Here is a 20,687-nt window from a genome sequence, read left to right as displayed (position 1 = left end):
TGGGAGTGCATGACGTTCTTCGACCCTGCCAGGGCTTTGCAGACCCTGCAGGCGAGCACGCTGGCGTGGTCCTGGGGATGCATTCGTGCGGAGGTGCACGCGCGTGCCCAGGCAGGAGTCTCCGTGACGGTGCACGCCCATGACACCCACTGCACGCCGGTCTGTGCTGGAGACGGCCTCCCGGGGACTGGGGACCTGGAGGGGGAAAAGGAAGAGAGAAATTTGAGTGTTTCAAATTCTAGTTAACAGTAAAGCCCCCCGCGGGCTGCTGGCGTCCCTGTGCGGCCGGGCCCGGCCATGAGAGCGTCCATCCGCCCGCTGGGAGGCGCGCCGGGTCGGCCTTCCGCACGCCTCACTCCCAGCGGGCCAGCCTGGAAGTGTCCCCACGTGAGCCGGCCGTTTCCCGGCCGTGATGAATGCTGCCCTTTGTGTGCTGTTTGGTTCAGAGGGGTCTTTGTTTTCCCCCATGTGTTCCAATCCGCTCATTTCTCCCCGCTCCGCCGGACCGTTACTGACTCTCAGAGCAGAGTTTCTTCGTGTTTCCCTGGTGAGGGGCGGGGTGTTCGCGTCCCCTCACTCGGAGCCCTGCCAGGCAAGCACAGGACCAGTCCCAGCCCGTGGGGGACAGACTCTGGGGGGCCCGAGCCGCCTCCCCGGTGATCTGCGTCTAGCTGTGGGGCCTCTCAGGACACCTTTTTTTTCTCTATTTTAAGTTTTATTTATTTGAGAGAGCACGAGCAGGGGGACAGGCCCCCTGCCTCTCGTCCCTGATTCCTGGCCACGGCCTCCCTGCCCGGAGCCTTTGGGGGTGTTCACCTGAGCCCCTGGTCAGAGAGGCTCTGCCCTGCTGAGGTGTGGAGACACGGTCTTGGGCTCAAATGCCGTCATGAATGAGCACGTGTCTGCACAGGCGTGGAGCAGGGCGCTGAAATGCCGCACGCGGGAGCACTGCCGGTTGGGCCTGGGTCGAGGGGTCCTTTGCTTTGTGAGCGTTGACCGCGATCTTGTACTTAGGTGCGCTTCCGTAGAGAACAAGCACATTGGTAGGAAACCAGGACCCCCGGAGTTGGGAGAACGTTTCGATGCTCCAGCAAAGCCCAGCGTGTGTGGGGAGAGGGGCCTGTGCGTGAATTTTGCGTGCCCTTGGGTGCGGGCAGTCTGACCAGGCTTTGGGGGACCCTGACCTTGGGCTGCCGTGAAGTCCCGTCTGCTCTCCATCCCTTCTCTGTGAAAGCAGATGATCAGGCTGGGTCGGAAGCAGCCCAGAGCATGCCTCCCTGGGTGCTGGCGGGAGGATCCCTATCCCATGTGTGTCCTGCGGGGCCTTCCTGAGACCCAGTAGTTCCATGTTTCGAGGGCAGAACCCCTGCTGGAGACCTGCGTGCAGGTCAGCGGACATACGTCTCTGTGGCGTGGAGCCCCCTTCTATAGTCACAGGAAAGGCTTGCAATCTGCACGAGTGACCCCCCCCCCCCCGCCCCGGTCTCAGCAGCTTCCCCTGCGAGGCTCCCAACACCAAGTCCTCAGAGCCATCCTGCAGGGGCCCTGCCATGGGGGTTGGATTCGGCCTCACTGGGGGAACCGCAGGCCCCGTGAGGACCCGCTGGGCCAGTGGGCACCGTCTAAGCCAAGGATGCGGAGGGAGGGGAGCTGGGCCATGTCCACACTGGACCTGTGACCCCACTAACTGTGGGGTGACCCTGCCGGGGCCCAGCAAGGGTGAGCTCAGCAGTGTCCTCCGCTGACCCAGGCCCTCTTGCAGGGGGGACAGCAGCTTCAGGGGACCGAGCATGGCAGAAAGGCAGGCTGGGCAGACACATCTCCAGAAGGTTCTTAGGTGTCCATAGACTCCCACCCCGGGGGTCCCGGTCATGGTATGCTTGCACAAAGTCGCACAGCAGTGGTGTTCAGAAAGCGTGTCCTGCTTCCCCTCAACCTCCTGATGGCTGCCCTGTCCGTCAGCCCTGCAGCGTCTGCTGGGCACCACGGGAAGGGCCCGACCTGGGAATGGCTGCACCACGATCACCTTCCTTTCTGTTCAGGAGAGTCGAGCCATGGGAAGGGCCCGTCCGTCTGCCGGCTGAGGCCATGCCGGGCTGTGGGCAGACGTTTCCGACAGATGCTTTGCTGCCCCTGCCATGGGCACATAAACAAGCCAGAGGAAGTGCCCTGCACAGACCTGGGGCAGCTGTCCTGGGGCGCTTCCTGGCCAGGAGCTCAGAGAACTGGTCCTGGGGGGTCCCGGGCATACTGTGCGAGGGGCCGTGTGAGGGGCTCGTACCTGTGGGCTCCTACCACTGCGGCGAGCGGGCTGGAGGGTCACCCTGGGGCCGGGTGGGCGGAATAGGACGGCGTGGCTGGCCGCGACCCTGTGTGTGCATGTGCGGTCCCACTGTGCTGCTGTGGAGGCCCCGCTGGGCTGAGAGCAAGAGATGCGTGTCCTGGGAGGGTTGTGTCCCCTTCTGCCCCGAGGGTGGGCTCGGGGCAGCAGCACCCTCAGTGCTGGGATTTGAAGGCTGTGCCAGACCTGTGGGGCAGGGGGGCAGGGGCGAGTGCCTACTCCTTGCTGCACTTGATCGGCCCGCAGCCAGGAGGTGCACGTCTGCTTCTGGGAGCTTTGGTCTCGAAGGCTGCGTGCCTCTGCTGTGCTCTGCGGACCCGTCTGCTTTCAGGCCACGAGGGAGGGAGCACCTGCCTCCGTCTGCCTGCCGGGGCTGGTGTTCCGAGTCATGGAAAAAATGCAGGGTCATTTGAAATGGGTTTTGAAGAGTATATAGGAGTTCTTCGTCAGTTTGTTTGGGAGGCTAGCCTTTTAGATGGAGGGAGGAACATGAACGGAGAAGAGGGAGGAGGGGAGGTTTCAGGCTTGCCAGTGGCCTCTTGGTGGACTAGGCCACCAGTGAGGGCCCTGGCTGCGAGCTGGAAGGGTGGGGGGTGTCAGTCAGCCTCCTCCAGGACGACCGCCTGCAGGGTCTGAGCTGGAGGAGGGGTCCGGGCTGCTGTGCTGGGACTGGTGGAGTGAAGGGCTCAGGTGGTGGTGGAGGCCTCTCCCTTGTGAGCAGTAGATCCCAGGGGATCTGGTCCACACTGGGGGCGGTGGCTCTGAGGGGGCAGGTCCTGGGGCAGCGGAGGCTGTGGGGGGTGGGAGGTCCTTGCATGCTCACTGCTTGCCCCTTGGGTGAGGCTGTCCCCGGGGCTGGACCAGAGCTGGGGAAGCTTTCAGCTGGGGGTTTGCAAGAGGTTAAAGCCGGAGAATGACTGGAGAGGAAGCGCACCGCGCAGTGAGCAGGCGGGGCCGGCCCGTCTGGAGGCACCCACTGGGCAGGCCGCCCGCGCCGGCCGCAGTCCCGGATTCTTTCCCAGCTCTCCCGCCGCCCTCTGAATGGGCCTCCGCGGAGGTGGCCGCCCCAGTCCCGCCCCGACCCCCCCCCTCCGGGACGCCGGAACCCAGAGTCGCCCTGCCCTGGGGGTGGGGGACGCTGCTCACTCACGCTCACTCACAGGCCGCCTGGGACAGCCTGCCCAGCGCCTTCCGCCCAGCCCGCGACTTCCTGGGCCCTTCCATGGACTGAGCAGCGCCCCGTGCTGCCCAGGTAAGCGCTGCTCTCTCCATCCCCCAGCAGCCCACGAGGGGCCCAGGCTGGAACCTGAACTCCCCAGTGGTGGGGGAGGGGCAGGGGCGGTGGGGGGGAGGACGCAGAGTCCCAGAGCCAGGGAGCCAGGCGTCCCCTGTCACTTGGCTGCAGCCCTTGGGTCCTGAGACTCTGCGAGAGAGGCCCCAGCCCCAGCCCCCCAGAGGGAGGGCCCCTCCTTCCAGAAGAAAGCCATGCTTTGTCTTTGCGGGACTCGCTGGGGCAGAGGAGAGCCTGCTTCACAGATGTGTGGCTTTGGGAGCCCAGCTGCTCCCAGCACAGCACATTCTTTTGCTAAAACCAAGAAAGCGCGCCTGCCCGGTTCCGGTTCCACGGCTGCCACCGTCTGCCGCAGGGCCCGAGGGAGGTTGGCTGGCCTGGCCACAGAGACCCTGGGGCTGCATCCAGGTGCTAGGCCCCCACTTCCTGGGAGGAGCAGGGCTGTCCGCCGGCTGAGGCGGGAGGCAGGCACCAGGAGCAACGTGGGGTTTCAGAATGGGGTTTACTGTGGTCCCCATGCGGCTGGAGCCAGAGGGAGCACGTCTGAAGGAGCCCAGGACTTCAACACAAGACCCGCAGTCAGGGCATGACCTGCTCACGTCATTACGTCAGGAGGTTGTCAGGGTCCCTGCCTGCCATCCGAGGTCTGCTCTCCCACCTGGCCCAGGAGAGCCTGCAGAGCATGGGGGGGGCCTGGGACCCAGGGTCATGCGTGCTGTATTTGGAAGGATGGGGACCGGTAAGAGGGAGAGACAGGAAAAACCCCAAATGCCGCTTAGCGCAAAAAGCCCTGTGGTCTCTTAGAAAGTGAAGCCTGAGCTGGTCAGCGTCGCCTTCTGGTTCTTGCCGCCTGCAGGTGTCGCACGCTCCCCCTCCCAGCACTGCCGGAACCGTCCCCTCCCAACGGCAGGCTCGTGTGGGGTCCTGCGTTGCCTGTTGTGCACGGGAGTCGTTTCTAGTGAATTTCGTGTGTGGGTTGACGGACGAGAGATCGGGGAGCACGGGAATATTGCTGTGACCCCGGAGATGAGCTTCGAGAGTCTCAGTCCATTGATTCCGGGGGAGGGTCATTCCCTCCCTCCATGTCAGTGGCCGGGTGGGACCCCAAGGCCACATGCTACGGCATCTGGGGGGAGAAGAGGCAGGAGGGTGGGGTGATCTTACCCCCAAGTTCTGACTGACATCTTCCCCCTGTGGGGACAGAGCGCAGCCTCCGCACCCCCAGACACCACTGCGGGTCTCCTTGGACCGAGCCTCTTAGTTCGCCTCGCCGCTCAGAAGCTCCGTGTCCCCGTCGGCAACGTGGTGCTGATGGCTCAGCCGTGGAGACCTTTCCTGAGGGTTAAATCTGGCGGTGCCGACACGCGGCTTAGCGCAGCGCTGGGCGGGCGGTGCTCGTACTCCGCGAGAAGCTTTCTGCAGTTCTTTGTCGAGAAAGTTGGCGCCTCGTAAACCGGTTTTGAGAAATCAGTAACAGCCCTGGACACAGATAGCCGCCCAGCTGAGCTGGAGGCAGGACCGTGGCCGAAGGGTGTTCAGTGACGGGCAGAGGCTGGTGGCCCGGCGGGGACTGGGGCCGAATTCCTCCCCACTCACTTTGCCTCCCGTCCCCTGAGACGGTTGTCACTGCTGGCCTTCTCCTGTGACATAAAGGTAACGGGGTCACAGGGACAGTAAGAGCTGGGGTCCAGACGACCCCTCGCACGGACCACGCCCTTCCTGCTGCTTGTCCACGCCCACTGACGCGTCCATCCTGCCAGGATGTAAGCTTACCAGCGTGGACTTAAGACTCGCGGAACCGGCGCGACCTCCCATCCTGCCCCTAGCTAGCGGCTCCTGTCCTCTGTCTGATGTTTGATGGGTGGTTAGCCTCAGGGAGAGCCGGTGGGCACTCGGTGGGGCAGCTGAACAGGAAGCAGGTAGACCAGGGAAAGGAAAGCGACATGAATTCAGAAACTCAATGGGAGAGAATAGGGTTGGAGGAACCGGGGCTGAGCCGGCTTTCCCGGGTGGCTGAGTGCACACAGAGAAGCTTCCAGAACACTGTGGAGCTATTTGACAGCTCTGCAGGGGTAAGGAGAAGCATTCCCCAAAGACAAGATGTGGGCCTTGCAGCCCGTCCTTGTGTGCGTTGTAGGCGCGGCCCGACGTGACACAGTCTGCCATCCCTCGTCCTTCCAGAAGGATGCAGCTCTCCAGCTGTCCTGTTCCCTCTGCTATCTGTCAGCTTCCCATGTTCAGCAGGCTCACGGCGGCCCGTGGGCTGGGGGAAAGCAGGCCAGGAGTATGATGGCAGTGGCTGAAGGAAAAGTGCGGTAGTAAAGCTCCGTGCAGACTGTTGGCAGTGACATTCGTCTTGTTCCCGTGAGAACCTTTGAAAACTTAATAGGAGACATTTAAAAAGATACAGTAAAGGAAGAGAAAGACTGTGTCCCTGGATAGGAAGGTGACATCATAAAGGTGTCAAGTCTTTCCAACCTCGCGTGTGTACTTGGCGTGATTCCAATCAAAACCCCGACAGGCCTATTTTCAGGGAGCTTGGGGAAGTCCAGTCGTGAAGGATCTTGGTCGGCCGGGGGACCGGCAGCCGAGGGGAGGACTTGTCGGGGAGCCGTGGCACTGAGCGGGTGGGGCCGGACCGAGGATGGGCCCGTCAGTGCTACGGAGGGAGATGGGACGCACGCGATGGGCTCGCAGCCACTGGAAGTCTGGTTCCGGGAAATGGGGTGCAGCCCACAGGAAAAGGGCTGTTCTGCAGAAAGAGCTGGGGCAGTTTCCCGCATGGACAGAAGCAACGTGGGCCCCTTTGTGCCCTCACATGGGTCACGTGCAGGTGCAGCAGGGCCCTGCATGTCAAGCACATTCTCCCTGGGGAGAGGAGCATGTGCATTTCTCTGCTGGCTGCCCTGGGTCTCACCCCTGCTTCTCTGCTCGCCTTTCTGGAGCTCTGTCAGCCTGCTGATGTCCCCACTCTGTTGCATGTTCCACACCTTAGGGTTTGCATTCTTTCTAGAAAAAGTGCTCTGGCCATTCGTGAAGGGTGGGTTTGGAAACAAGTCCTGTCCGTTTGTCCGTCCTCTGCGAATGTCTTTTCTACCCCGTTGTTGAGGGGTAGGTATGTTGGCCGCCTGTGGAATTCCCAGAATTCCTTCTTGACGGTTCTTTTCCTTCAGTACCTGGGACTTCAGTGCTGCCCCCCTTTGGCCTCTGGGTTTGAGGTGAACAGTCACCCACAATCGAGTCAGCACCCCCTGTGCGGGGCTTGTAGGAGGGCACCTGCCCTGGCCTTAGGAAACCACGTCCCGACGGGTGGGTTTCTCAGTGTCGGTGCTGCTCTCAGGCTCCTTGGCTCCTTGAATCAGAGGTTGTGTCCTTGGCCCGCTGGAGGGTGGGGGTGGTTCAGACATGGTTTCTTCTCATGACCTCCAGCTGGCGCTCCCTCCCCTTCTGGGTCTCCAGCCGCACCCCATGTATTTGACGATGTGTGCAGGGTTGAGGTTTCTGTGGGGACACAGACTGGCGGGGAGCTGAGGCCCCAAGCCAGAGGCCAGTATGCAGAGCTGTCCTCCATGGGCTACGTGGAGGCTCGGCCCGCCCTCCCTGCAGACCCTGCTGAACAGGAGGAGCCCCAGGGACTAGAGCGGCCTCCCCTCCTGATGGAGGGTCTGCAGGGGGGCCCACAGGGGGTGCGGTCCTAAGGGGGGTGGTGGGATCTGCACCACAGAGGGTATCATAGGGGGGTCCACAGGGGGGCTCTGGGTCGGGCCTCATATTGGACCAGGAGGGCACCTGCACCCCAGAGGGGCTTGTCACAGGGTAAGGTCCCCCCCGGGTCCAGTGTGGTGGTTCCACCACCACACATCATCCCCGACTTGTCTTGAGTTCCTGGCCTCCATGTAGGTCTGTGCACACCCGCCCAGATGTCCCCACCAGTTTATCTTCTCCTTCCTTTAATCATAAGACTTGTTTTTTTCTTTTCAGTTTCCCTTTTCTCTTGATTCTTGTCTGTTCCAATCTCAGCCTCCCGTGAGTCCCCACCTGGGCACTGGTGCCCAGTGGACAGGCTCACTGTCACTCACAGCTCCTGGGGCGGCTCATGCTTCCGCTGCTCAGGAGTAGACACAGAGAATCCCCTCCTCCGGGAGGCTGAGAGGGTCAGAAGTCACGTGGTCCCCATCAGCCGTGATGCTTCTGTGTAACAGATGACAGGAGACACAAGGTCGTCTGCCTCGCCAGTTGGGGCGGACACCGTCTGGGAGCCTCTGATGGGAAGCGGCGCCCCAGTCCTCGGCCACGGATTTCAGTGTGCCCTTGTGGTTGGACAGAAGGAAGTGTGCAGCTCGAGTACGTCACCGGGTCTGTGGTGGGCACTTGACCCTCCAGTCGCTGGTTTCCTCCTCCCCCCATGTTGAGTGGTTTCCTGTGTCTCTTCCTGCGGGAGGCATCCTTCTGGGGCCCGGTTCTGCCGCCGTCTGGCCTTGCCTCCCGTGGAGGGAGCGCCTGTCTTGGGCTGTGGGTGCACTCCGTCACCTCCTTAAGTGGTCGGTCAGTTGCTCCTTTGGAGCAATTTGAACAGTTTCCTAGTGTTTGCATGTGTGCCTGTGAAGCCCAGCCCCAGGCCAGCTCAGCTGGGGCTCATATGCCTGGGGCTGGATGCTCCCCGGTGTGGCCGCCAGTGCTGGTGCACGAGCCGTGGGCCCCTCGGAGCCCCTGTGTGCCTGCAAGGCCACCCGGCACCCACAACACTGGGGACTGCGTTAGCAAAGACATCTCCCCCACCAGTGTGACCAGCCTGCCCGTCGGAAATACTGTCAAGTGGGAACCTGAGTGAAAGCCCCAGAGGGAAGGCAGCAGGGTCCAGGGAGCTGCCCTCTCGTCCCCTCTGGGATTCCTGGTGCCCCACCAGGCCACAGGGCCATTGCACGATGAGGACAGGATGGCGGGTGCCACGGACACTGTGCTGTTCCCTTGAGGTTGCCCGGGGCCCGTGGACAGGCACTCTGCCGTGTTGGCCTGCATCCCTGGGTGTCCACAGGTGGCCTTCTCCCAGACCAGGCTTCTCCTTCCATTTCCGGTTCCTCATTGCAGATGGCTATGGGCACCATCCGTGTTCACCTGAGGGACCCTCCTGAGAGACCCTCTCGGCCTGCCATCTCCAGGGAGGCCACGTTGCCCCAAGTTGTCCTCCCTGTGCTGTGGGCTGGATTGTGTCCCTCCCCAGAAGCTCATGTAAATCTCCAAACCTCAGAATGTGGCCGCATTCGGGGTAGGGGTTTTGCCGACATGATTAGGCCTCAGTCCATGACTCGTGTCCTTGTAAGCAGAGATCAGGACGCAGACACACGGAGGGACCCGTGTGGACCCCATGAGGACCCGGGGAGGAGACGGCCATCTACTTGGCCAGGAGAGGCCTCGGGAGGGACTGGCCCTGCCACGCTTGGATGGGGGGTGTCCAGCCTCCAGGACATGCGGGCACATTCCCGATGTGTAAGGCTCCTGTTGGCCGTGCGTGTGGCCCCCTGCGCTGGCTGATGGCACCTGCTGTGTGGGAATGCTGGGATTCCAACCCAGGGAGGCTGGGTCCGGCTGAAGAGGAGCGTGTTTCGCTGCAGAGCTGAGACCAGGGACACGGGCGTGATGCTGGAGTCCCGTCCAACAGGCGAGGCAGGGGGTTTCTGGAAGACGTGGCCTCCTAGCCTGTCAGCTTGGGACAGCCCGCATTCTGAGTGGTTGTTTGAGGACCAGGTAAGCCCGGAAGTGCCACAGGGATGGTCATTACTGGTAACAACTGCTGCTTCACACGCTCAGCACATGTGGCGCTGACCTCCCGGGGCCCATGGTCTCGAGATCCCGTGGTCCCAGCCGGGGGTTAGGCATGCTAAGTGCGCTGCTACCTGACTGGGGACCTGGGTTTAGGGTCCGAGCACTGATGGCCTCTTGTGAACCCCAGACTTAACGGTTTCTGAAATTAGGGCAGAAACCTCCCATTAACCCTCTGGGGTCTCCATTGCCGCCTGCGCAGGGGCATACAGGAGGCAGGTCCCCAGCCGGCAGGGATTCTGGGAGACGAGCATCCTGGAAGGATGTTGAGGATTTATGTCAGATTTTCCACGGGAAATAAAGTTTTGTAGCCATGGCCGAGAGGCAGGTTCGGAGCTGGGGCTCTGCGAGCGTGACGGTGAGTTTCCGCTGTGCAGTCATGCCGGGAGGAGGGTGTCCTGCGGCTGAAGGCTCCTTGGGGGCCGTGTGTTGTCAGTGGCCTTCGCCAGGCTGAAGGCCCTTAACACCTTTCCGCAGAAGGCCCGTGGCTGACTTGAGCGTGAAGCCTGTAGGCGTTTACCAGAGGAAAGCCAGATGTGCTGTGGCATGTGCCCGAGGGAAGAAAGCATCAAGATTCCTTGTCTGGTGGCTGGGCCCCAGTGCAGGGCTGGAATAATTTCTGGGAACTTGGGACTCCGAACCGAACAGGGGTCACAGAGACAGCATCGTCACCGACACACCTGGACAGCGTCTTGCGGAGTCCGTGCGTGCTGCTGAGCTCTAGCCACCCGTGTGTAAGTCTCGGGACACCTGCCATTTCCTCGGCCGGCCCTCCGGCAGGTGCACACACTCTCCCCCCCTCGGTTCCGTCTCCTCCCTGGCGTCCTGTCCCCAGGGCCCAACGCCATCTGCCGTGGGCATTGCTGTCTACTGCGACACCCACCCGAGGGGAAGCAACTTGGAGGCCAAGATCGCCTATCACTGGGGCTGTTCGCTGCTGCAGGTGACCAGTCCCCGTGTGGCTGGCGGAAAGAACACGGAAGGAAGCCTGGAGCCACTCGCAGGAACCCGAAAGCCGAGCCCGCACCTGTGCCCCCTGGGACGGAGGATAAGGCCCAGTGGCCCACCAGCAATGGCCCAACATCAGCCCTAAGAAGGAAGGACGTTTTTACACACACTCCCCCATGGACGAGCCTCGAGGACAGAAGCCGGACACAGAAGTGCCAGAACCGCGTGGTTCCACGGGAATGAGGTCTGCGGGGCATCAGATCTGTGGAGGCAGGAGGCAGGTGGTGGGTGCTGGCCTGGGGAGGGGCTTGGGTCTGGGAGGAGACCCAGCTTCTGGGCCCAGGCTCCGGTGGTCTCGGTGTCCCCAGGACATCCAGCCCCGATGCTGTGCTCCCGTCAGTCCCAGAGAAGGAAGCAGTTTGTTTCCCTGGGTACGCACGCCAAAGCCCAGTTCTGTAAGATGCTCGTTCTCGGCGGGTTGCTGAGGGGCCCCCGTGAGCACCCGAGAGACCGGCCCCCTCGGTGGGCCTGAAGAGCAGGAAGCACTCGGAAACTCTCATGGGCAGGAAAGAAAATGTCTCACCGTTTTCCACGTTAGAATTCTCTGCGGTACAGCCGCCAGCTGGGGGCAAACGGGTCTTCTTGTCGGCACGTTGGAGTGAGAACCTCGGAGTGGAAATGGGACGTGGTCGGGGCCCAGCTGCCCCGACCCTTCTCCGTGCCACTGGTGCGGGCACGTGCAGTTTGGGGGGGGATCCCAGCAGGGTCACCCGCCTGCGGCTGGGCAAGAACCCTGGCCCCAGCACTGACTGGGCCCCCCCAGCTGTGCCGGGGTGGGGGGTGGGCGAGAATGTGGGATGCTTCTGTCAGCAAGAGAGGCTTCACTTGAGGGGGACATTCCCGCTGCTCACAGGAAACGCTGACCTGACCAGGGAACACGTTCATGCTCTGAGAAGACGTACCAAAGAGAAAGCTCGGGCCGTCCCGTGGGGGCCGTTGGTCCCCTCCTCCTGTGTGGCGGTGTATCCGTGGGGCCGTGGACATGGGACTTCCGTGTCCACCGAGCAAGACGCACGGTGTGCCTTTCCAGTCTTTCAGGGGTTTTCCCTAATTAGTGCTCATTATCTGTGGCTGCCTGGCCGTCCGTCCTTTGCTTTCCAGAAGGTTGGGTCAATGGCCTGTTGTTTCTGGACAAATAACAGAAATGTTCTAAGATTAAGGACTTCCTTTAAAAAAAAAAAATCACTGCTACCCAACTTCCCATACAAAGTCTTTCCTCTTAAATTTAGCACTGAACAGACCCGAGAAGACGTCTAAGCTCATGTTTGTCGATGGGATTCTGTACTTGCAGCCTGGAGGGCCCCCGAGGCTGGGCACGAGGCCAGTGGTGTCTGTGACTTGTGACCCCAGAGCCTGGGGGTCTGGGCGCCCCCTCCGCCACGCCCCGACTGTCACACCTGGAAATACAGAGAGAGAGACCAAAAACGTGTTAAGACGCACTCCACAGAATTCTCTCAGTTCTCTGTAGTCCCAGGGTGTGAGCAGGAGGGCAGGTGATGGATACGGAAAAATGGCCGATAGATCGATACCAATCAATGATAGATCGATGATGGTCAATCAGTGACTCATGGTTAAAGATTCACACTCGCTTCTAAAGGCTGACTGAGAAGAAGCCTGGTTCTTAAAGCCCAGAGGTCAGCCTTGGTGGTCAGACAGCAAAACTGCACTTTCTTCCCCGGGATAGGTGAGTATCATCATGACCGCTACTAAATATGACTTATTGGTCTTTAAAGATTTTATTTATTTGCTCATCAGAGAGAGCACAAGCAGGGAGGCAGTAGGCAGAGGGAGAAGCAGGTTCCCCGCTGAGCAGAGAGCCCAGTGCAGGACTCGATCCCAGGACCCTGAGATCATGACCTGAGCCAAAAGCAGACCCTTAATTGACTGAGCTACTCGGGTGCCCCAATTTTTCTGTCTTTAAAGACGACCTGAAAGTGTCGTGGCAGTCTAATTACGAACAGTAATTGACGGATTGGTGGTCACTGCTGTGCCTCGTAAGGGTGTCTCTGCAGCGGGAAGGCCGGGGAGAGCGTCGATTTTGTTCTGACTTCATAGGCTTGGGTGTTGTGCACGACGCGGTGGGCCCTGCGTATGCGCGTGGACCTTCGCCTCTGGCCGGCTCCCTGCTGTGCAGGTGGCGAGCCTGTGGGGTCCCCTTCCTCCTGCTGACTTCTGTGTGATGGAAATCGTGGCTGGCAGAGAGCCCATGCTACCCTGCTTCCCACGGAACCTCCTGCAGCAGCTCCAGTGCGGCCTAAAAATAGACCTTTTGGAAAAGAGCCTGTGACCCTCCGTCACCCGAGCTCCGGGTAAAGGCAGTGCAGGAAGGGGAAGCCAAGGGGAGCCTGGGCCCAGAAGGTCCTGGAAGGTCTGGGAGCCCCGGCGCGAGAGGCACTCTTCCTCCCTTCTCCCTCCCTAGCCCCTCGGTCTTCGGTCCCTGGGGCGCCAGGACACCAGCTGGCCTAGGGAACCAGGAAGCCGGGGGCCCGCTTTCCAAACAGTGACCGTATTGTGCCCCCTTCTCTGGGTGTCAGCCGGAAAGGGGAAATGTGAGACTCTCAGGAGGAACACAGACTGTGCTTAGCCTGGGGGATGCCAGGGACCTGGAGGGAGCAGGGCCCACAGCCGCCCCCTCACGGCTCCCAGCGCCCCCACGTGTGGACGCGTCTTGCCGGGGGGCGTGCTGTGGCCCCAGGGAGAAGTCTGACCGCCACACAGTGGTTGAGGCCAGCCGCTCGCCGGGACGCAGGAGGGCCGACCTGGCCGTGCTCCCCCTGAGGCAGCCACATGTGCCACCGCAGAGCGAAGCCGCCACCCTGTCACCTGCAAGGCTCCCTCGAAGACCGGACCCCTCCCCCGCTCTTGATGGCCCTCACCTCACCCCCGGGCCTCCTTCTGGGCCCAGACTGAGCCTGCGGGTGCTGAGTGCGTGGAACAGGGGGCTGAGCCCAGAGACAGCCCATTTGGAGACGTCCCCGTAGCTGTGGACGGATGTTCAGGGTGGAGAGCCTCGACCACATGCGTCCCGTCTGACCTCCCTGCATGCACCGCCTGGAAGGAATGCCGTGCGTGCTCGTGGTCTGCGGCCAGACTCCTGGACCTGGTGTGTTTTTCTGCTCGTGGACTCGCGTTCCCAGCACCCTGCGTGTCTGAGGACGGAGGCCGTGCCCCTTCTCTTGAGGCTCCACTCCTGCTGGTTGGATGGTGGGGGCTGCAGCCCTGTAGTGGCCGCCGTGCCCCGCTCGCATGCGTGTCTGAGCACAGAGAGGCCCGGCCCTGCGGGAGAAGTGGCTGGGAAGCCAGTGTCCTGCAATGAGGTCCTTGGCTGGCCCTTGTCCAGATGGAAGGGTTAAGTCCTGTCACCCAGGGCCGGGAACCAAACCCAGCCACAGCCCCCATGTTGGCGCAGAGCTGCGAACAAAGCCACTTTCACGGGACGCGCTGAGTTTGCTGTTTTCTGGAACAGGGACAGGGTAACAGGGACAAAGCTGGACCTTATTTCCCGCCTGCCTCTTCTCCGCTGGTGGTGATCTCAGGCGCCATGCGGGCGTGGCATGGGTTTCACAGGATCGTGGGGGACATGGGAGCGGGCAGCCCCTGCGGCTGCAGCAGGACCCCTGAGAGCGCCGTCAGTCACCCGCCGTGGGCTGGACTGAGAAACAGTCCTGACCCCAGAGTCCAGTGCTGCTCCTTGGTCTGGGGTTGATTGGGACGTCCAGCCTGACTCCTTGGGGTCAGGCCCACACCCCACCCTGGACTTCTTCCTGTCACTTCTGAGCCACTGCGGACTCATTTGTTCATTCATAGCAGGTGCAAATCGCTCCACTGGCACCAGCCTAGCGGTGGGGGCCCAGCGGGGAGCAGAGCCCTGGGTGGTGTCCCCACTCCCTTGGCATCCGCTTGGTTTACTGGAAACCCACATGCTTTCAGGCTCCCATGGAACGTGCTTCCTCCAGGAAGCCCTCCAGGAAGCTTTCCGGCAGGTGCCTCTGAAGCCCGCAGGCTGACCTTCTGGCAGCACGCTCACCGGAGGCCGGCAGCCAGCACCATTTTGACCGGTGGTGGGTGCCCAGCAGCTCTGTCTTATGTGGGAGGTGGACACACGGACGTGCTATCGAGAACATAGTTTTTTCTACGAAGAAGACAATTGCGTGGGAGGGAGGCCCAACACGGGGCTCGATCCCACGACCCTGAGATTCTGACCTGACCCGAAACCAAGAGCCAGCCACTCCACCGACTGAGCCACCCAGGCACCCAGCAAATGTGTATTTTAGAAGGGTTTCTGACCTAAAAGTACGACCTTCTGGAAGGTCACACTGGTGTGTTGGGTGCCTCCCGACTGGGGCTGAGACCACGCTGCCCCAGGGCTGTGGAGGCGTCGGAGGTGAGCGTGCGGACCAGACGCAGCCCTGGTGACCACGGGCGTCAGCGTGGACGCAGGCACAGTACCCGCCCCCAGGCCTCTGGTGCGGTTTGTCCGGACACGACGTGGGCGTCGGGCTCCCGTGCAGACAGGCTAACCGAGTGTTTAAGCACCCGCACTGACGTCGGCTCCCGCCCCTCCCGGACTGGTAAGACGCCGCTCCGGCTGGTCTTGGATTTTCATCGCTTCTGCCGTCGAGTGAGTGCGCACGGAGTCCTGTTGATGCTTCCTGCTTCTATTTCGTGGATTTTTTTTCCTGAACCTGTGGCTCTATGTCTTCAGCGTGTTCGGGAGAGTTCTCAGTACTTACTTCCCTGGGCTTGCTCGTCCCTGCGCCCCTCCTGGGCCCCGTTGTGCGTGTGTTAGACGTCGCTCACCGTGTCCCGCACGGCGCCGTCCCCGTCCCTGTCTTCCGTGCCTTTCCCTCCACTGCTTCCGGCCTCTGACTTGTCCCAGCTCGCGCATCCGCAGATGGGTCCATCGGCTTCCTGCTTCATTTTATTAATTGTGTTTGTACGTCATACTAGGATTTCTGCTCAGTTATTCCTAATGCTCCCCAGTCCTTCTCTGAGGTTCTGTATTTTTCTGAAACAGTTTCCACTTACTTATTTTCAAGTGCATGTCCTTTACCTCTAACGCATGTACAGCTGTGACTATTCTCCCTTTCTCGTTCTCTTTTTTTGTTTTTGTTTTCATTTCTTTGTTCTGGTACCCGTTACTAGCATGCGTCGTCTGTTTTTGAAAGTAAATATTTGAATTACATCTGAAAATTACAGATAAACAAATAGGAAAATAGGTGGATGGATGGATGGATGGTAGATGATTAGATGGGTTGGTGATGGTTGGATGGATGATAGACGGGTGGGTGGGTGGACAGTTAGGTAGGTAAGTGGATGGATGGATGGATGATAAAGAGATGGGGTGATAGGTGGTTAGGTAGGTCGACAGATGGTAGACAGGTATATCGGTGGATGGAGGGATGGATGATGGGCAGAGGGATGGATGGAGGGAGGTAGATGGATGGGTGGATCGATCAGTCAATCCATAATAGACAGAGGCAGGCTCTGGAGGGGTGTCTACTTCCAAAGAGGGAGGTTTTCTCGGGGGCACACTACTGAGATCCGGGGGGCTCGTCTGTTTCTGGTGCTGGTGTCCCCACAGTGTAGCCTTCAGGGCCCTCCCCTTAAATCCGAGGTCAGAGCGTTGAGCCCCTGTCGTATTCCGGCCGCACCGCGGAGGTGCTGAAGTCCCTGCTTGTTCCTTGGTCCTCGACAGCCGCTTCCGTCTTGGGTGCAGACGTCTGGCCCCGCGTTCCGAGCCCAGGAGCCCGAAATACCAGCAGGGGCGGCCGCACTCGGGTTGGCTCTTCACGTCCCCCCCAGTCCCGGCTGCCACGTAGCTCAGCCTCAGCCTCAGGTTTAGTGGGTTCCCACAGCCCTGCCCGTGGGCTGGGTCCGGCCTCCGATCCACGTGCTCCCAAATGGGTCTATGGCCGGACGTGTGACTCGCGCTAGCGGCGCCCGTTCCCGGAAATGAGTGATGGGACTGATGCGGGGTTTTCCGGAACGTCATCAGCTTTTATCCGCCTTCCCTCGTTGTAAAGTGGAAACCAGAACAGCCGTATTCCTTACGATGTTGTCGTTGACCCTGGTAGATTTGTGCTGTTCTTAAAGCTGAGTTTAAAAAAGAAGGGGGGGGGGCGCCTGGGAGGCTCAGTGGGTTAAGCCGCTGCCTTCAGCTCAGGGCATGACCTCAGGGTGCTGGGATCGCGTCCCGCATCGGGCTCTCTGCTCGGCAGGGAGCCTGCTTCTCCCACGCCGACACCCCCTGCTTGTGCTCCCTCTCGCTGTGTCTCTATCAAATTAATAAAATCTTAAAAAAAAAAGTAAGATTTTAAAAAATATCCAGAAATGACGGTGATGCTGGGCCTCAAGGTGGGCATTTTGTCACGGAAGCGCGTAAAATTCGGTGGCACGTGCGGGCTTGGTGTTAAACAGCAGGTTTTCACAGTGCTTGGCCTCTCACACCCCGAGCGACAGGGGCCGGGCCAGGGTCTGTGCCCCCTGCCAGGGTGAGGACACCAGCCAGCAGGGCCGTATTTGTACCAGAAAGCTCTTGGCCCGGCGTGTGGACCAAGCTCCCAGCTGGGGACAGATGGAGCTTCAGCGCTCACCTGGCCGCAGCCCCAGGCCTGTGCACCCCGGACACAGGTCTTCTCTGCAGAGCGGCTTCTGCCTGTGCTCAGGGGGAAGGCCTGGCCCTTTCTGAAGTGAGCACCTGCGGGCTGGGCGGACTCCGTTGGTCAGTACAATGGCCTTCAGAGGCGAGGCTGTGTGGGCTGCACGCCCTTGTCCTTGCAGACAACCTTGCACGAGGCTCCTCAGCTCAGCCAGCGTGCCAAGCCAGGCGCCGGGCGTGTGTTCCGCGTCCTGTCTTGCCTTTGGGGAGCGTGCCAGGCAAGAGCGACCCACACGTGGTGGAATCGGGCCCCTCGATTCCTCGATTCACATTGGACCTGTGGCCTGCATGTTCAGAAGCGACTCCGCTCCTTCCAGTACAGGGACCAGGCCTATAAGCGCGTCTCGTCCTGCTCTCCCCGCTGCAGATACTCGAGGCTGCGCTGAGATCCTGCATCGTGTGGCGGGGATGTCCGACAGCCCCGGGGGGCCCAGACCTGCGGCACTCCGGGCCGACGTGCCAGTGGGACCTGCCTTTCAGCAGGCGTTCGCGTCCTCCTGCACCGTCTCCAGCGGCAACCCCGGCCAGCGGCGGGACAGGTAAGGAGACGGGCCCTTGAGGGCTTCCACAGACCTGACCGCGGGCCCTGGGAAGGGAGGACGGGGCGCTCGACCTGCAGCTGACACCGGCCACTCTGCATAATGGTCACGCTTCAGAAATACAATCACAGATACAAACTCTGGAGAGTGTGCCCCCCCCAACCCCACCACCCCGGTGTTGATAGGCTGAGCACCCAGGGACTGACCACATGGGCAGCTGGAGTATGGGGACACGGGCCAGTTAAGGACTGGGCGTCTGTGACACGCGCTCTGAGTTGAGGCGGGAGCAGGGGTGCAGGGGACCAGCCAGGGCTTGGTGTCCCTCCACAGCCGGGGCTGATGGGTGGGGTAGTGGTGGCCTAGGGGACGTGAAAGTTGTCCCGGTATTCGGGAAAGTGCGGGGACACCCCCCAGTGGGGGGGAGTGTCTCTCTGCAGACAGAGATGCTTGGCGCCTGGCGAGGGATGGCCGCTGAGCCGCTGCACGGGCACAGCGTAGGAATGGCTCCTGAGTGGCTTCCTGTGCGAGGACACAGTGCCCCATTTCGGTGTCCACATTCTGCTTCCTGCCTCTGTGCAAGGGGGGGCTCCGCTAAGGTCATCCCACTCAGAGCGCAAAGGGTTTGCTGGTCAAGTGTGTGTGTGATGTAGGGCTTGGCGGTTGACTTTCTGGATTTCTAACCATGTAGTACCTTCTGATACCCTTGATCTGGGAAGTCCCCATTCTGGATATGGTAACTTCTCATGTTCCTTTTTTTTTTTTTTAATGTGTTTCTATTTTTTGAGAGCCCAATATGAGGCTTGAACTCACAACCTTGGGATCAAGACCTGAGCTGAGACTGAGACTCGGCTGCTTAACGCACGGAGTCCCATGGGAGCCCCAATTTCTCACGCTCTCACTGGGACCCCTTAAGCAGCTGGCTGTCCAGCAGGCACTTATTGGAAACTGAGTCGGGCACCCGTGCTAAGTCTCGGGGGAGGAGAGAGAGGAAAGCGGGGGACACAGTCTGCGCCCAGGGGACGATGTCTTTGCAGGAGCTGCACATGACGCACCACGTGGTTGGCATCAGGCGGAAGAACAGAGGGACGTGGGCTACGAGCCAGACACGGGGCCATGGTTGACTTTTGTTTCGAGGGGAGGGACCTTTGCTGGGTGAAGACCAAGGAAGGAGGGGGCAGAGCAGGTGTCCACTGGTGTGTGTGTGGGGGGGCAGAGCATCTGGGGTGCACGGTGACGGGGAGGGAGACCGGCAGTGTCTGACTTCTGACTTCTTGGGCCAAGCCTCAGCACCAGTGCCCATCCCTGTCCTCACCGTCCACGGGACCCTCGGTGGCCTTGGGGCGTCTCCTAGGGCGGCGTTCTGATTGCTGCCTGTTTCCCACAGCCCTTCGTCGGCCGAGCTTCCGTGGGTGGAGAGCAGCCCCAAGGCCACCCCGGCTCCGCTGGGGAGCAGCCGGCCGGTAGGAAGCCTCCTCGGCACCGAAGAGTTCCCCAGCCCTGGTCCCGACGGCCCCGGACGACCCCACCGCCTGCCTGCGGAGCTCCAGGCCTCTTTCCACAACCATGAGCTGTCCCTGGCGGAGCCCCCCGAAGCTGTGGGCCCCCCAGGTGGCCAGGCCTTCCTGAGCTTTAGCACGGCCCCCGTGGGAAGCGGCCTTCCCCCGGCAGAGGACCCAGGGGCCATGCTGGCTCATTCCCACGGAGCCCCCCAGGCCCCTGGCACCCCGCGGACAGCGGCGGCTGACAACGGCTTCCTTTCCCACGGCTTTCTCACAGTGACGCCTGGCCACAGCAGCCACCACAGCCCAGTCCTGCTGGGCCAGGGCCTGACCCTGCCCGGGCAGCCACCCCTTCCCGAGAAGAAGCGAGCCTCGGAGGGGGACCGATCTCTGGGTTCGGCCTCCCCGTCCTCCAGCGGCTTCTCCAGCCCGCACAGTGGAAGCACCATGAGCATCCCATTCCCAAATGTCCTCCCGGACTTCCCCAAGCCTCTGGAGGCCGCAGCGCCCTCCCCAGGTAGGCACGTGTCAGCCGTGGTAGGCCCTGCCCCCCACCCCGTGTGCATTTGCTCATTGGGGGGCTGGGGTTCAGGGCGGCACCTTGAGAGCCAAGCCCGGAGCCACCCATCAGGGTCTTCTCCTCGTTGCCCTCCGTTCCCTTCTGCTCTGTACACGCCCCATCAGCTTCTGTTTCTCCCGCCACTCGGAATCCTCGTTCTTTGAAAATAACCTTTCGTTCTCGAGTTCGGTAAGTTCATCCAGCATTTAATGCAAGAGTTCAGATGTGTACGACGAGGCTCCGGCAGGATTAGGCCACACTGCGCTGGCTGCGTGTCGTGCTGCGTCTGCGCTGCGTGTGTGGGGAAGCACGGGCTCCCTGCTGCACCCCAGCCGGTCCCCACGGGGCCAGACAACACTCCTTCCCCGAGACACGCCGTCCCCGCCCTGGGCTGGACTTGGAGCACTGGGCTCCATGCGAGGTGACAGGCGGCAATAAACCGTCCAGAGTGTTCTTGCCTTCTCTCTCTCAGATAACCCGGGTGATAAGCACGTGTCCGTGAACTTTGTCCAAGACACATCCAAATTCTGGTACAAGGCGGATATCTCCAGAGAGCAAGGTGCGTGGGCGGGACGGGACCTCTGGGTGGTGACATCGGAGGGGCACGGCCCTGGGATGAAGGGTTAGGGCACCCCTGCGGAAAGTGTGACAGGCCGTCCCAGGAAGAGGTTCCGTTCCTATCTGGGACCTGAGCCACAGGGGCCAACGGTCAGGAGGAAGGACAGAGGTCTCTCCAACACCCCGGCATCTGTGCATCTACGTTTGTCCGCGGCAAACAGACATGCGCTCGCTAAGGGGGCGTGTGCCGGGTGTAACCTCGGGCCTCACACTCGTGCTGCACGGCGTCTACGTGCGCGCTCCTGCCCCAACATCTGATGTCCATGTGTTTGAGCCGTTAATGCCACTGCTTCCCGCAGGACGAATGGAAAAGGGGTCCAGGCGGGAGGCAGTCCTACGAGGCAGCCCCAG

General features: G+C 61.2%; 1 protein-coding gene across 5 annotated transcripts in view; it reads left to right on the top strand.

Annotated features, from left to right (window-relative positions):
* Positions 1-20,687, top strand: part of TNS3 (tensin 3) — a 200,710-nt gene that overhangs the window by 160,216 nt on the left and 19,807 nt on the right. For all 5 annotated transcript variants that reach the window (XM_047695926.1, XM_047695922.1, XM_047695923.1 and 2 more), the window contains 3 exons: positions 17,489-17,660; positions 19,045-19,676; positions 20,191-20,277. In XM_047695926.1, coding sequence (XP_047551882.1) covers positions 17,489-17,660; positions 19,045-19,676; positions 20,191-20,277 — 891 coding nt within the window. The remainder of the gene's footprint in view (positions 1-17,488; positions 17,661-19,044; positions 19,677-20,190; positions 20,278-20,687) is intronic.

This window comes from Lutra lutra, chromosome 11 (genome assembly GCF_902655055.1).
Source record: "Lutra lutra chromosome 11, mLutLut1.2, whole genome shotgun sequence".
In the NCBI taxonomy this organism is placed as follows: Eukaryota; Metazoa; Chordata; class Mammalia; order Carnivora; family Mustelidae; genus Lutra; species Lutra lutra.
This window is presented reverse-complemented; position numbering and strand designations above follow the sequence as displayed.